Source organism: Poecilia latipinna, unplaced genomic scaffold (assembly GCF_001443285.1).
Source record: "Poecilia latipinna isolate Pla-1442-1.1 unplaced genomic scaffold, P_latipinna-1.0 Scaffold206, whole genome shotgun sequence".
NCBI classification, from domain to species: Eukaryota; Metazoa; Chordata; class Actinopteri; order Cyprinodontiformes; family Poeciliidae; genus Poecilia; species Poecilia latipinna.
In genome coordinates, this window is record NW_015112822.1 from 122,807 (window position 1) to 136,175 (window position 13,369).

A 13,369-nucleotide genomic window follows, 5' to 3' on the forward strand; every position below is an offset into this window, starting at 1 on the left:
ATATATATATATATATATATATATATATATATATATATATATATGTTTTTTTTATTGAAGTTTGGGGGTTTTAATGTCACAAACTAAAGGACCTCAATGTAATATTTCCCCCTCTCTCACCCCCACGGTGAGACTCCGCTGCTGCCGAGTAGCTACACAAACACTAGAGGGCTCCCTCTATGGGCAGCTAAATGATCCCCCTCTGCTGTCATTCACACATACACACTCTACCGCGCTCACACACTCTTAATTCATCCCCGCAATGATGAGCCATGACCTTTTCACTAACGGTCTTAATAAGAGCCTCATCCCCTCCCACACCCCCACTACTTCTCTTTTGCTAGCCAATAATTCGTTTCTTTCTGTTTTATTTAATGTATGCGAAGAGTTTTTCCCTGTTTAAATGCAGAAAAACGGTGCAAACATCATGTTAAACCCGGAAGGACAGAGGAGTCCTTCTCTTTCCCTCTCAGCCTCCACCGCGTGTCCATCTGGTCGCTCGTGAACCCGATCAGATGACTGGAAATGAGCAGCCGCGCGCGGCTTTCTGCTTGTCGGAAAACTCACGCGCCGTAAAAAAAGAAAAAAAAAAGAAAAAAAAAGAGTAACAGTGAGGATAGAAACACATATATATTTTTAAATATCTACAGCTGACGCTTTGAACGTGAGACGCTAACCTTCCTTTATTATAATTATTATTATTATTAATCTGCGTCCGTGGCCGGTGCTGAAGCGCCGTGCGTTCGTTCATTTGCGCGCCTGTTGACCCGACTCCTCATCAACCCAATGAGCGCAGCGGAGGGAGGTTTCTCCCCCTCTCTGCTCCTCTCCTCTCCTCCTCTCCTCCTCCAGCGTGCAGCTCTCTCCTCCATCTCCTCCTCACTTCCCCAGTCGGCCAGCCAGCCTGTCGGAGCTCCTCTAACTGCGCGCAACCAACACCGTGTCGCTCCGCATTGACAAACTGCAGGACGGATTTTCTTTATTTATTTTTCTCTTTTTTATTTTTTTGTTGTCGGTCAGTCGCTTGTTTTGCACATTTTGTTTTTTTTTTGTTTTTGTTTTTGTTTTTTGGGGTTTTTTTTCTTTTGTTTTTTTTTTTTACCTCGGAGGGAAAACCCTAATGGAGTTTTTGGCGTTTTTTGGAAGGCAAAACGCTAAAATAATGCAGCAGCGGGAAAGGATCCGAGTCTCACGAGTAAGTACAACCGAGCCACCATTGCATTAAAAAGCGAAGCTCGTCAGGTAGGCGACTGACACCTTAATACACGGTGAGGCTGAAGAAGACTTCTCTTCTCCTATCTGAGCTCGTTTCAGAGATTCCGTCCCCAAACCCAGCAGGTCTGCAGAAAGGTCTGCAACTTAGCTTATCTTTTTTTCCCTCCCCTCAACTCCTTCCTGCGCTTGTCATGCATGCCGGCTGCATGTGGATGATTCCCCCGCAAATCGGACCGCTTGTGCGCTCCAGTCGCACAGCTGATGCGCAAAGACGAACTCAAACTTCAGAAAGAGTGAGAGAGAGCGCTGTTAGATGGTACAGATTCAAGCCGGCGCCTCGTACTTTATGAATTTGATTTAGAAACGGCAGCAATAACGAAAAAAATAAAAATAAAAAATCAAGCTTGTGCGTTTTCCCACCTTGGACAGCTCCTCTGGCTGCTGCCCGGCGTTCCGTTGGCGCCCGAGCCGCCAGGACTCGGCTTGGCTGCCGTCGCCGGGGAGCTGTCCCTCTGTCCCTCTGTCTGGTGGTGCTGAAATGCATGCTCAGGTTCAAACTGAAGTGGATGCAAGAGTAGAAAAACGCAGTGCAGATTGCATTTAAATAATTGTTGTAAAATCTTGACTTAGGAGAATTTTTTAAATACATATTTCTTTTGTAATATGTAATTTTTGGTCTCCAGGTCATAATATACACTTCAGTACTGTTGCTTTGGGCTTCAAATAACTGTCCTTGGAAATGCAGTAGCCTTACATTATAGGGGCTGTAAAAGTTCCTGGGAACTGGAAACAGTCTGCTGGGCTCAGTGATATCATCTGCATTAGTTTTTGGTCTTTATCCCTGTCTAATGAAATCACACCCAGCTGGTAAAAGTTAAACCTTTAAGAGAAGAACTCCAGCTTTGCTTTATCAGATTGTCTCATAAGAAAATTTGCTTCAAAAATATTCAAAAACATCAACTTTGTGTTCATGCTTATCATGAAAGAACACTTCTTTTGTGATATTCTATATCTGCTTCAGTAGGTAAAAACTCCTCTCTGCACCCTTTTTTTGGGGGGGGGGTCAATAATCTCATCTGGTTTCTTTTGATATCAGAGGGCTGCAGTCCTGTCGACATCGCTCCTCTGCCTCACCTTGGAACTTAAAGAGCAGGGGAGGAGGAGGAGGGAGCATCTGAGGAATCTGCCTGCAGTGTGTGAATGTGCTCAACCTGTCACAACATCAATCACACGGAAACACAAGAGTCCTCAAAATCTGACCGGGATAATCCCCCCAGAACGACAGATTACAAACGTAGCAATCTGATATTGTGAGGGGGGGGCAGGGGGCAGAGAGTCTCGGAGTACGGTTATTCTTGTTCTAGGCAGGATAAGGTGAAAAATTAGATGAGGATGTTGGGTCAGGGCCGTGTTGCTGTTCCTTACAGCTCCCCCCTCCCAAACACCTTTCCACTCCCTTTAGCTATAACTGTCACACATAACTTGTTCAAATGTTTTGTCGACTTCCTCGCGATCCTCCACGAGTCCGAAGAGACTAACAAACTCTGATTGCTCCCTTTCAGGTCTTCCCCTTGGAGTAACAGCCAATGGACGCCACGCAGAGAGCCTCACCCCCCTCGCCAACTGCTATGGAGGCACGCCAAGCCACGCCGGTGACCTTTATCGCACCATGAATGCAAGCTCTGCCGCTCTAAGAGGACACAAGTAACCTTTTCTTGTTATCTAAGAAGGAGCTGTTGATCTGAAGAGAGAGGAGGGGGGAGGCGGGGCAAGAGGTGGAGAGAGGAGGAGGAGAAGAAGAAGAAGAAGAAGAAGAAGAAGAGTCCAGTAAAACAAACAGTCAAACAAGCAAAAAAATAAAAAATAAAATAAAACAGGCAGCGACAGGATGCCAAAGAGGTCCGAGGAGATGCTGGTGGATCTGTGGATGTCCTTGCTGCTGGTGTGGATTACTTGCGTCCCCTCCGTTTCCACGACCCCCGTTGGGGGCCAATCCAGAACAGCACAAACCGGAGGGTCGGCGGCGGCGGCGAGCGGTCTTGGCGAAGGACAAAGATTACTGAGCCGTGCCAAGAGAGGATGGGTTTGGAATCAAATGTTTGTGCTGGAGGAATTCTCTGGACGGGATCCAATCCTGGTTGGCAGGGTGAGTGTTTGTGATTGTCAGCGTTATATTAAGCTTGCTTATCGTGTGCAAACATTAATTCGGCCCGTCTGAATGGGTCCGTCTTCCTCCTTGTTTCGTTCTCTTCCCAGTGGGCAGTGGGAGGGCTCAGGGTGTCGGAGACGGGAGAGGGAGGGGGAGACAGAGATTTGAGGACGGAGGCCGAGAGAGGACAGGGGAGGGCAGGGGTCTATACGGACACAATATAATCTACATTCAGGCAATAGTTTCACTTTTTTTTTTTTTTTTTTTTTTTTAGCTTATGCCTTTGTATGCCCTTGAAGCAGATTTCTAGTTCTTCCCACAGTTTCTGCAGGAAGAACCTTCTCTCTTCCCACTTTGCCACATGAAGGCATGTGTTACAGATTATGCATGGCACAGGAAGCACGTAGGGTAGGTTCCATTTTCCATCCTGCAGCTCGGGGCCACCTGCTCCCCCCGGCCCTGCGTCGAGGTGGAAGGCTGCTGGCCGGCCCAGCCAAAGCAGCTTGTTCACAGCTCTTTGCTGACTTTCACCTGGGGAGAGCCAGCCTGGCATCCTCACTTCCCTCCCACCCGACAGTATCATCCAGCCACTCTGGCATGAGCAGGGACACAGGCCACCGGCCGCAATATTTGATCTCACTTGGTAATAGCCTTTTGCAAACAGTTTACCAGAATCTCAAATTGGACAGCAAGCTTGTATGGCCAATGTTGCTTATGACTCACTGGCCAATTAACTACTTTAAGCATCGTCCTGTGTTCCAAACCTTGTCATATGGCCTCATCAATTAAAGATTGGCCACCACATGGGGTTTGCACCTGTGTTTTCAGAATATCGTGCAAACGCGACACAAAAATGCTGTTAAGTGATGCATTAATTTTTCAGTCGAGTCATTTAGGCAAGCCTCCGCAGGATTCGACAATGGCTGCTCATTAGGATGCAGGAGGAAACAAACACTCACAGGGGCCACGGGGTCCGCACGTGAGCTTGGAACGCGAGGTTTCCGCCACAGCTGTGGGATCCTGAGCGTCAAAAGCTCAGGATATCACCTGACAAACTATTACATAATCATGTTTTTTTCTGTATTTTTTTTCTATAAATAAAGAACGAAAAAAAGAGAGAGAGACAAGAATTTGTGATTAACTGAGTTGAAAATGTTCAACAGGGAATAGCAGGTACAAAAACACTACGGTCCATATGGTGAGGGATGCTCTCTGTCAAGGCCTCTGCTAATGCAACGGAAACTTGACTGTAGGGCAGGTTAGTCACAGGTACCTTCCTGATGAAGGACAGTGCGAGGACCGGGTGCAGAACAGAGGGGTGCTGGGGGAGGGTGAGCGAGAGCTAGCCCTTTTGCAAAGCGCTGATGATGGGTTGCGTTCACTGCAAGGTTAAGTGCTCATGAGTGTGGCTGGCAGAGCCGAGATAAGTTAGACCAAGATGGCACCGCATTGGTTCAGGACTATAAATCTCCCTCTCCCTTTTCTGTACTTCTGTCTCCTTTTCTTTCCACTTTTTTTCCTCCCCGTGTTTCTCACGCTTAATTAAAGGATGAATCAAATGGGTGGGAGGTGGGATTCAAATGGGTCGTATAGCTCTTTGGGTGTTTAGCTAGATTTCCTCCGCAGCGTCTGCCGCAGACGATTATCAAGGAAGTCGAGGCAGAGGTTGGACTCCTTCCATCCCGGAGTTTGCTTATAGCCACCGAACTCCAAGCCTTAATTCGACTCCTCCCTAATCCGACGAAGTGAACCAGAGAAAGAGAAGGTGTTTGTGAGGAAGAGATCATCCCATTGATTTTCTTTTTTTTTTTATAATCAGGGTTCCATCTGCTGTGTTTTCTCTCACCACAGAGCATTAGCATAAAGACAGGAGAGCTGTAGATAGGGGGGGACTGGTGGGGACGAGGTATGGAAGACGGACAACTACAAACCACGACAGTACCCCTCTCTCACGGCAGCACCACCACCGCTGCCCCCAAGCCTTCGTTTTTCCCTTTTCACTTTTCTTCTTCAGCGCACTGTTTCCTGACATTGTGATTCAGTGAGTGATGTGCTCGTCGGCCCCCGTCAGTCCCGTTGGCGTCGGTCGAGGCAGACATGCAGTACCTGTTAAAGTGAAGCCGGGGAGACAGCTGTGAAAGCTTGTTGCTTGGCTGTAGCTTAAAATGAACACAGAGTTGGAGGGGATTTTAAGGATTACTCATCATGAGCCAAAGGTGCTTCAGAAATATCCCATCATTAAAAACAGAAATAGGCAAATGTGGGAAAGCAGACAGACTCAGTCTTCCAGAAGCAAGAAGGAAGCATGCATGCGACTGGAGCAGACAGAGAGCCCATAAGCAGCAGCTGCACAGGCTCAAGAATTTGTAGAGCCGGAATTTTTGCTCCATCGATGTCGTCTCAGTAAAAAAAAAAAGATAAAAGGTCAGCAGCATACAGTCTGCTTTAATGCATTAATGGTGATCTGTATCACAAATACTGAAAAATCTGATTTCTTTCTCTCCATTGAAGGCGTCAAAACTCCCACTGTTTCAGTGTGTAAGCACATCAACCTACAGCCTGTCCTCTGATGTATTTAATTTGGATAATCGGATAGAGGTTAGCGTCACGCTTTGATGCATGTATGGGAATATTTCTGTCATTTGATCTTTTTCTGAACATGCAGGACGTATTTTATCTTTTTAATGTGATGTAGTTTTGGAATCGGTCAGAAAAGGAGATGGTAGGCCAGAACTTGAAGCCGCTTGGATATTGATACCTACCGGTAAAACTCTCATCCTTCCTCTCCAAACGCCGATCAACTCTAACTTCCAAACACACTGCAGACCCATTCAATTAATTGGAATATTATTGAAAAGTCAGTTTATTTTAGAAACTTTATCACAAGTGAAACACATTACATAGATTAAATGCACACAAATGGATGTTTTCTACCATTAATTTATGCTAATTGTGATGATTTTCTGCTGACAGTTAATGAATAGATGACATTTAAAAATCAGAATATTACATCAGACCAATAAAAAGAAACATTTTTATGAGATAAATGTAGACTTAATGAAAATTATGTTTAATACTTGTTTAAAGGTTGTCAAGTTTTAAAAAGTACTTTTATTGTGACAACTTTATTGAATATGACTGTATAAGTGGAAAGAAATAAGTTTAGGGTTATTAAACTTATTTCTGGTTGTCAAACACATCTGTCTTATTTTGTCCCAATTCTTCTTCCCTTAAACTTTAAAATATGAAGAAAGTATCAAACTGCTGGTGTCATACTAAGGCCCCAACACTCAGTCTGCGGTTCAGAAATGATTTGCTATCACGCTGTTAACACCCAAACCTAATTGTAACCTTGGTGCTTAACCCTAACTTTTAACACATTAAACACAAACTACTTTGAAAAATGGTTTAATCTGAAATTGTTTAATATCCTATGTGGAGAACTTTGCATACCAAACTGGAAAGAGTGAATATGAATGAAGTTTTGGACTGTAAGGCCTCAGACTGGTGCTTTTTAAAGTTTGCAGCAGCATCTTATCTACCTGCTGGCTCTGACTCGGTATCACACGACTCCCAATGAGAATCTCTCAAACTGCTCAGATTCTGATTTTTGTCCAACAAAACAGGAAACGATTTTATCTCCAAGAAACCCCTGGGTCCAGACTCTGCGTCTGATCCGAACCGCCGGCCTCTTCCTCCTGCCGTTCTGCCTCTCCAGTCAAAAGCTGCTTCAATTATTAAAACATACAACGACACAACTCAATTACACCAGGCCATTAAAGGCAAAACACTGTGTTGGAACAAAAGACAAACAGCGTGCAAATTGCTGCGTTTGCACCAAAGAGATATCCGGATGTGTTCCTCCTTTGTAGTGCCTGGCAGATTGATGGTAGTCTGCACTGAGATTTTTTTTCATTTTTTTTTCTAGACATGACTTCTCTAAACTCCTTTACTTCAGATCATTTAACACGGATCCTGTTTGGTTTGCTAATGATGGATTCCAGGACTGAAATGGAGTGTAGATGCACTAATCTGACTGATCCTTCATCCTATTGTCCAACGCTTTCATCCGCTGCAGCATTGTGTGTGTGTGTGTGTGTGTGTGTGTGTGTGTGTGTGTGTGTGTGTGTGTGTGTGTGTTTTTCCACAAAGAGAATCGGTAATCAACCATTAATATTCATCAGTTCAGACTGAAGTGTGAGATTGCAGGGAGTGACAGTGATGCAGTCCAAAAAAAAAAATAGTAAAAAGCTTTGATTACTGATTCAGCAAAGAAAATGGATACGTCTGTAAGAAGGGGGGAAATGGCTTTGTCTTTCCTCATATGTGTTCTGAGGAAAAAAACATGGGATTTATCGTTTTTAACAAGCTGCTTGAGAGCATTCTCAACAAGACGGAGGGGGGACAGCATCAGGCTGGAGCGGATCTGGAAGTCTGCTGGGTGCTTTTTTGCTGGAATTAAAGGTGATATTTTGTAGACTGCGCTCCCTTAAAAAAAAAAAAAAAAAAAAAAACGAACTCAAGAGGCATTTCTGGGACTGACTTCTTTGAAATGTTTCAGTTTAGTTTTTTCAATTTACGTGGTGCATTCAGGTGAAACCAATAAAAAGATCTGGGGGAGATTTAATTGGTTCAGTGTGTTGTAAAAGCAGCTGCTCCTTGCGCGTGTTTATGTATTTATTGGATTCTGTATCTCATAAAGTAAAATTTTCACAGCTCATATGAGTCGAGGTTTTAATTGCTTTTCGTTTTGTGTTTACCACCTGGCTTCGGACTGTTAATGCGCCAGCTTTGTCCAGGATAGTGTATAAAACTTATTTCAGACGTTATTGTTTGATGCTCTCTACTTTTCTCGGTCTAGTTAGCGGTACTGATGTAAACCGAGGGTTAAAAACCAAAACTTCACTTGGTGTCATTTGTGCTGTTGAAAGTATTTTAATGATTGGTGTTTTCTCTGGCTTGTTAAAACATAATGCACCCCAACGTCAACTTGTTGCCAGTCAGCTTGTCTGTTTTCTGACAGTCATTGCTTGGAGGTCTAAGGAGCACGAACTTTAATGCTGTTTGAAAACTGTGCCGTAATATCTTCATTACTCTACGACTGTTAGCTAATGTCACATTGGTAGACCCCCAAAACAGAACAGGTCAGTTTTTGCTCAATTGATGATCGGCAGGTAAAATACTGAAAAATTTGTCTGTATAAAACCAGGGCTGGGATTTTAAAAATTTCAACGCAATTAATTGCAGTTTTTTCTTTTGCATACAAAAGTCCAGAACCGGAACCTTTGTATTATGTTTGTGGTACGCCTGTAAATCTAACACACATCCGCAAATAGGAGAGATGGACGACAAAGCCTCTTCTCTTGGTTCATTTTTGGTTTTTAAAATCGATCTGATTGGACTCTGGAAAAGACTAAGTCCGAAAAGGATTTATCATATTGGCAAAGCTATTCAATGCTACACATGTTGCAGCATCAATGCTAATGTCAGTGTCAACAGTCCAAGTAATAATCAATTATTTGTATTATTTTAGCAGCAGAAGGAATAATTGCTTCTCTCTTTAAAGCTAAAGTAATTCAATCAGGTTATGTTGTTTTTTAAATGCCACAACAGATACCAATCACATTCCGACCTGATACACTTCGGACTGCCGGGGCTACATGTGGGATACTCTGTAAATCCCAACTCAATCTCTCTCTCTTCCTACTCCTCTTGCCTTCTCCTCCTCTTGCCAGCTCAGACTTGGTGATTGTGGAGAGAGCGACTCTTGAGCCAGAGTAAGCTCGCCCCCGGGGCTGATGGGGTGTGGTACGGTGACACCGTTGAAATTTCTTCAAGCGTTCAGCAGAGATGGGAACTTTAAAGGTGAGACAAGGGTCCTGAACGGAGCCTGGAAACAAAGTCCCCGTTGATGCTTGGCAGATCAGAGCCCAGCCGCCGCTGCCGGCGCCGCCGACTCGGGCCTGCGACGAACGCCGATCCCCCTCCCACCTTTATCTACATCCACTTCTCCAGACAGCTGAGCCGCCTGTCTGGCTCTGCCTTTGATTGATGGATGAGGAGTGGGAGTTAATGAGAATATTAGCCGAAATATTGCTGGTGATTGATGGCCATTATGACACGTAAATTACAAGCATTGGCTCAGATATAATACGTTCTGAAACGCAGCCCGGAATTAGATGCAGGTTCCAAAAAGCTGCGGAGAGAGGGTTGAATCGGAAAGCTGTTATTAAATCCTGGAAAGGGAAAAGCCCATCAGTGTTTTTGTTGGACTTGGTTCCATTTGCTTTCTCACACCCACATCAGCTCCTGGAAAATAAGAAATAAAGAAATAAATAAAACACCACACAGCTCTATAATCTCCCTTCGAGCTGTGCCACACAGATCCGTATTGAGCTGCTAGTCTTAGATCGGCATCCTCACCTCATATGTAATTAAAAAAAAAAAAAGAAGAAAAAAAACAGAAACACATGCTAACAGCTTTCAGTCTGCTGCCTCTCTCTGCCTTCCCCTTTCGACTGGCTCGGTGGGCTCGCCTCTTTCCCTGAAGGCCCTACCTGGATAGTATATCACCAACGCCAGCGGGGCCATTACATCAATGGACCGTGGTCACAGTCTCCCCCCCTCTCTTCCCCGTTTCTTTCCAATCTCTCTCCCGCCCGGTCCGTAATAGAACACCGGGCGTGGGGACGGCTGTGATGGAGCCGTGGGATCGCATTAGCGCTGCCCTTGAAGAGCTTGACAGGTCGTCCGTGCCTTTGTGTCGTCGTCAGGCTTCCCATCAACGACAAGCCCGGTATGTCTGTGTGCGTCCAAGTCCAGACAGACTCAAATGAGATGAGCAGACACAGGCCTGGATGGAGTATATTTAGACAAGAAGGGCTGTGTGTGTGCGTGTGTGTGTGGAGCAGTAAATACAATGCGCCTGCCAGGCTTTATAGCAGCCGTATCTTTGCAAACATTTGCCGAGGTGTCAGTGTGGTCATATTTATGAGAGATTTCTCTCCAAACCGCATTATGTGTGCATTTGAGCAAGTTGAAATCTCTGGCGCTTCGAATTTACAGGTGACCTTATCCTCACAGGCATTATTACGTTCCCCCATCCATACACTGATATCACCCGCATCCTAAATGTTATTGTGAAGTGTTTTTATTTTAACCAGCCAGTCTCTGATGATTTAGCGGCGCTGCTGAAGCGGCTCACACTTTTTCTTTTTTTTTTTAAATACCTTTTGGCCTATTTGTCACTCTTAGAACGCGGTGCATGATGGGAGTTATTTGCACCTCATGTTTTATCACGTTACAGCCATACAAGTCAATGTGTTTCATCAGGGTTTTATGTGATTGCCCAACACAAAGTAGTGATTAATTGTGAAGTAGAAGAAAGATCTACGTGGTTTTTGTATATTTTTCACAAATATACAAATGGGAGAAATTTGGAATGAACTCATTATGCATCAGGGTGAACTCGTTGTAGTTTTCTGGCCGAACTCTAATCTTTATTCTTGATTCTAATGTTGGCCAATAACAATATTTTTCCATAAAAAGTTGCTAAATATAGATACAAAGTCATTGAATTAGCTACAGCTGGGTGATTATTTTTAACTTTGAACTTGCAGATGTGACCCAGTGGGTGGGCGCGTCAGTCAGCCCTCTCTCACACCACAGCATAAGGACACGGTGGCTGATTTTAAACTTTTACAGAGACGGATAAGATCGGTTAAAAATCGGCCGATCGCCCAAAATGAAGAAAATCTGAGTTAATTTATTGATACAGTGCTAATTATATACAAGCTGCAACTGTTCCTGCGTGGCTGTACAGACTGCATCCATTCTTGTTTGCTAAATAGCTCAAGCTCAGTCAGAATGAACTGAGTTTCATCACTGATTCTTAATTGGATGTAGGTTTGGACTTTGACAGCGTCACACCAACCCTCTGAATGCTTTGATCTACAGCGCTCAGTTGTAGCTCTGGCTGTTTAGTTGTAGTTGTAGTTTTGTTGACCTCCTTGGAGGCGAGTCTCCACCCGAGACTCTTTAATGTGAGTGCAGCAGGGGACTGCTGAGTGGCATTTGAGGTCCCAACTGCAGTCCAAGAACGCTACAAATTTGGTCCCCAGCTCAAGTGATTAATGTGGACGGAGAGTTTTTCTTTCTTTCTTTCTTTTTAATGAACAAAAATCCTAGCATCAAATTGAAATGTTTTAATAAAAAAATGTTATACACCAGAAAACATTCATCTTTTCAAAACCTATCTTTTTATTTTCCCTTTCATTTCACAGTAAACAGGCAGGTATTTATTTAGAGTATTTTATATTTGGTTTATGACTGAGCAGACTTTCTGATTTTTGCTGTTTTTCATTGTTTCATTTACTTTTGAGTGATGATTTTGCCCACATGACAGAAAGTTCGGACACCCTGGTACTTCGGCCTCTAACAGGTGTTCTTCCAGGATTGCCATGTATTTCACCCCATTTGTCTGATATCAGATCCTCCGGCTTCCCTGCCCCCACAGCATGATGCTGCCACTGCCAGATCTCAACATATGGATAGTGAGTTCAAACTCTCTTTTTTTTTTTTTTTGCCAAACAATTTGCACATAGACTCAAACTTTGGATATCAGCTGACATTGCAAACTGCAACCAGAACTTCCTTTGATGCTCTTTCTACAAAACCTTTTCCTTTCAAGCTATGATCTACAGTTTGTCCTGTTTATAGAGCATCCCACCTAAATTTTGTATCTCTGTAAATCCTCCAGAGTTACTATGGTAACTTTTTGCTGATCCTCAAAATTTTATAAAAATTTGTGCCACAAGTTAAGGATTTGAATCGGAAAAAGCAAATGAATAAAAAAAAAAACAATGTACCATCTTCTTTCCACTAACCGATACTTTTGATGTGACAACACCCTGTGCTTTTGTTTTGACGTGACAAAGTGCGGAAAAGTTCAAGCGCTGTGAATACTTTCGCATCTTGCTGTAAAATTCACTCCAGCCTTCTCTGTTGCATGCTGCAGTTTTTCCCCTCCCCTTGTTCGTTTTCATATGGGAGTCGAAATCAGGTTTCCGCTCAGTGTATCATGAGAAGGCACGCTCCGTCCGCGCTCTCCTGTGTACATGCATCAGCTGCAATAATAATTTAACAGGAAAGCACATCAATTCACACGGCTTCAGAGTCCCTGGGCAAAATAACAAGCTTGCCGCTATCAGTCACATCTGTGGCTCGGCATGATTAAATCCGTGTTGTACGGTGAAGGGGGCCTGACGCGAGGCCACTCTCCCCGAGCTTCTACATCACTGCTAATTCCTAGCAAATGCCCCCCTTCCCCCAAGACCCCTTCCCTTTTACGGCTGCGCCCAGGACCGCGTCGCTATGATTAGCACGCTCCCCTGTCAGTGTTTGTCGGTTAGCGGAGTCTGGCTGTTTTGGGGCTAAAATAAAATGTAAAAACAGGAGAGAATTCCCAACCTCTCATTAAGTCTAAATCTCCATCCCTGCCCTCGCTTAACTGGCTCCCCTCCCCTCGCCTCTCATCTCCTCCCGTCCGTCTCACTCTGTGCCGCTCACCGGGGCTTGGCCTGCGCTGGCTGTGTGGAGGTGGAGCGCTTATTGGGCTAAATCATCTGGCTCTCTGCCTTGAACTTTGCTCTAACTAATTTATAGGAATTAAAGTGGTTCACCTCAAAGACCTGCCTGCCACGTTGTCTTGTCTGAGTTGGTCTCCTAAAGCAGGATGTTGCTAAATTTAAATGATGTATAATTTATATAATTAGGAGATGAATTTGCAGCTGTAACCTGTCTGTTTTGCCCTGTGTTGATAATTTAATAATTGTTAAATAACATATGCTGGGTTACTGATGTCAAGGTATGACAAGATTTTATTGCCTTACTGACTAGATTTGTTTACTGTTTACTGTGAAAAGTGATATTTTTGTTTTACCAACAGATGTGTGTGTGTGTGTATATATATATATATATATATATATATATATATATATATATATA

The 13,369-nt window shown here is 43.8% G+C and overlaps 1 protein-coding gene across 2 annotated transcripts in view; it reads left to right on the forward strand.

The window, feature by feature from the left end:
• Window positions 1–1,057: 1,057 nt before the first annotated feature.
• Window positions 1,058–13,369, forward strand: part of cdh8 (cadherin 8) — a 164,405-nt gene continuing 152,093 nt past the window's right edge. For both annotated transcript variants that reach the window (XM_015031409.1, XM_015031410.1), the window contains exons 1-2: window positions 1,058–1,195; window positions 2,778–3,361. In XM_015031409.1, the coding sequence (XP_014886895.1) occupies window positions 3,104–3,361 (258 nt within the window). In that variant the 5' untranslated portion in view covers window positions 1,058–1,195; window positions 2,778–3,103. The remainder of the gene's footprint in view (window positions 1,196–2,777; window positions 3,362–13,369) is intronic.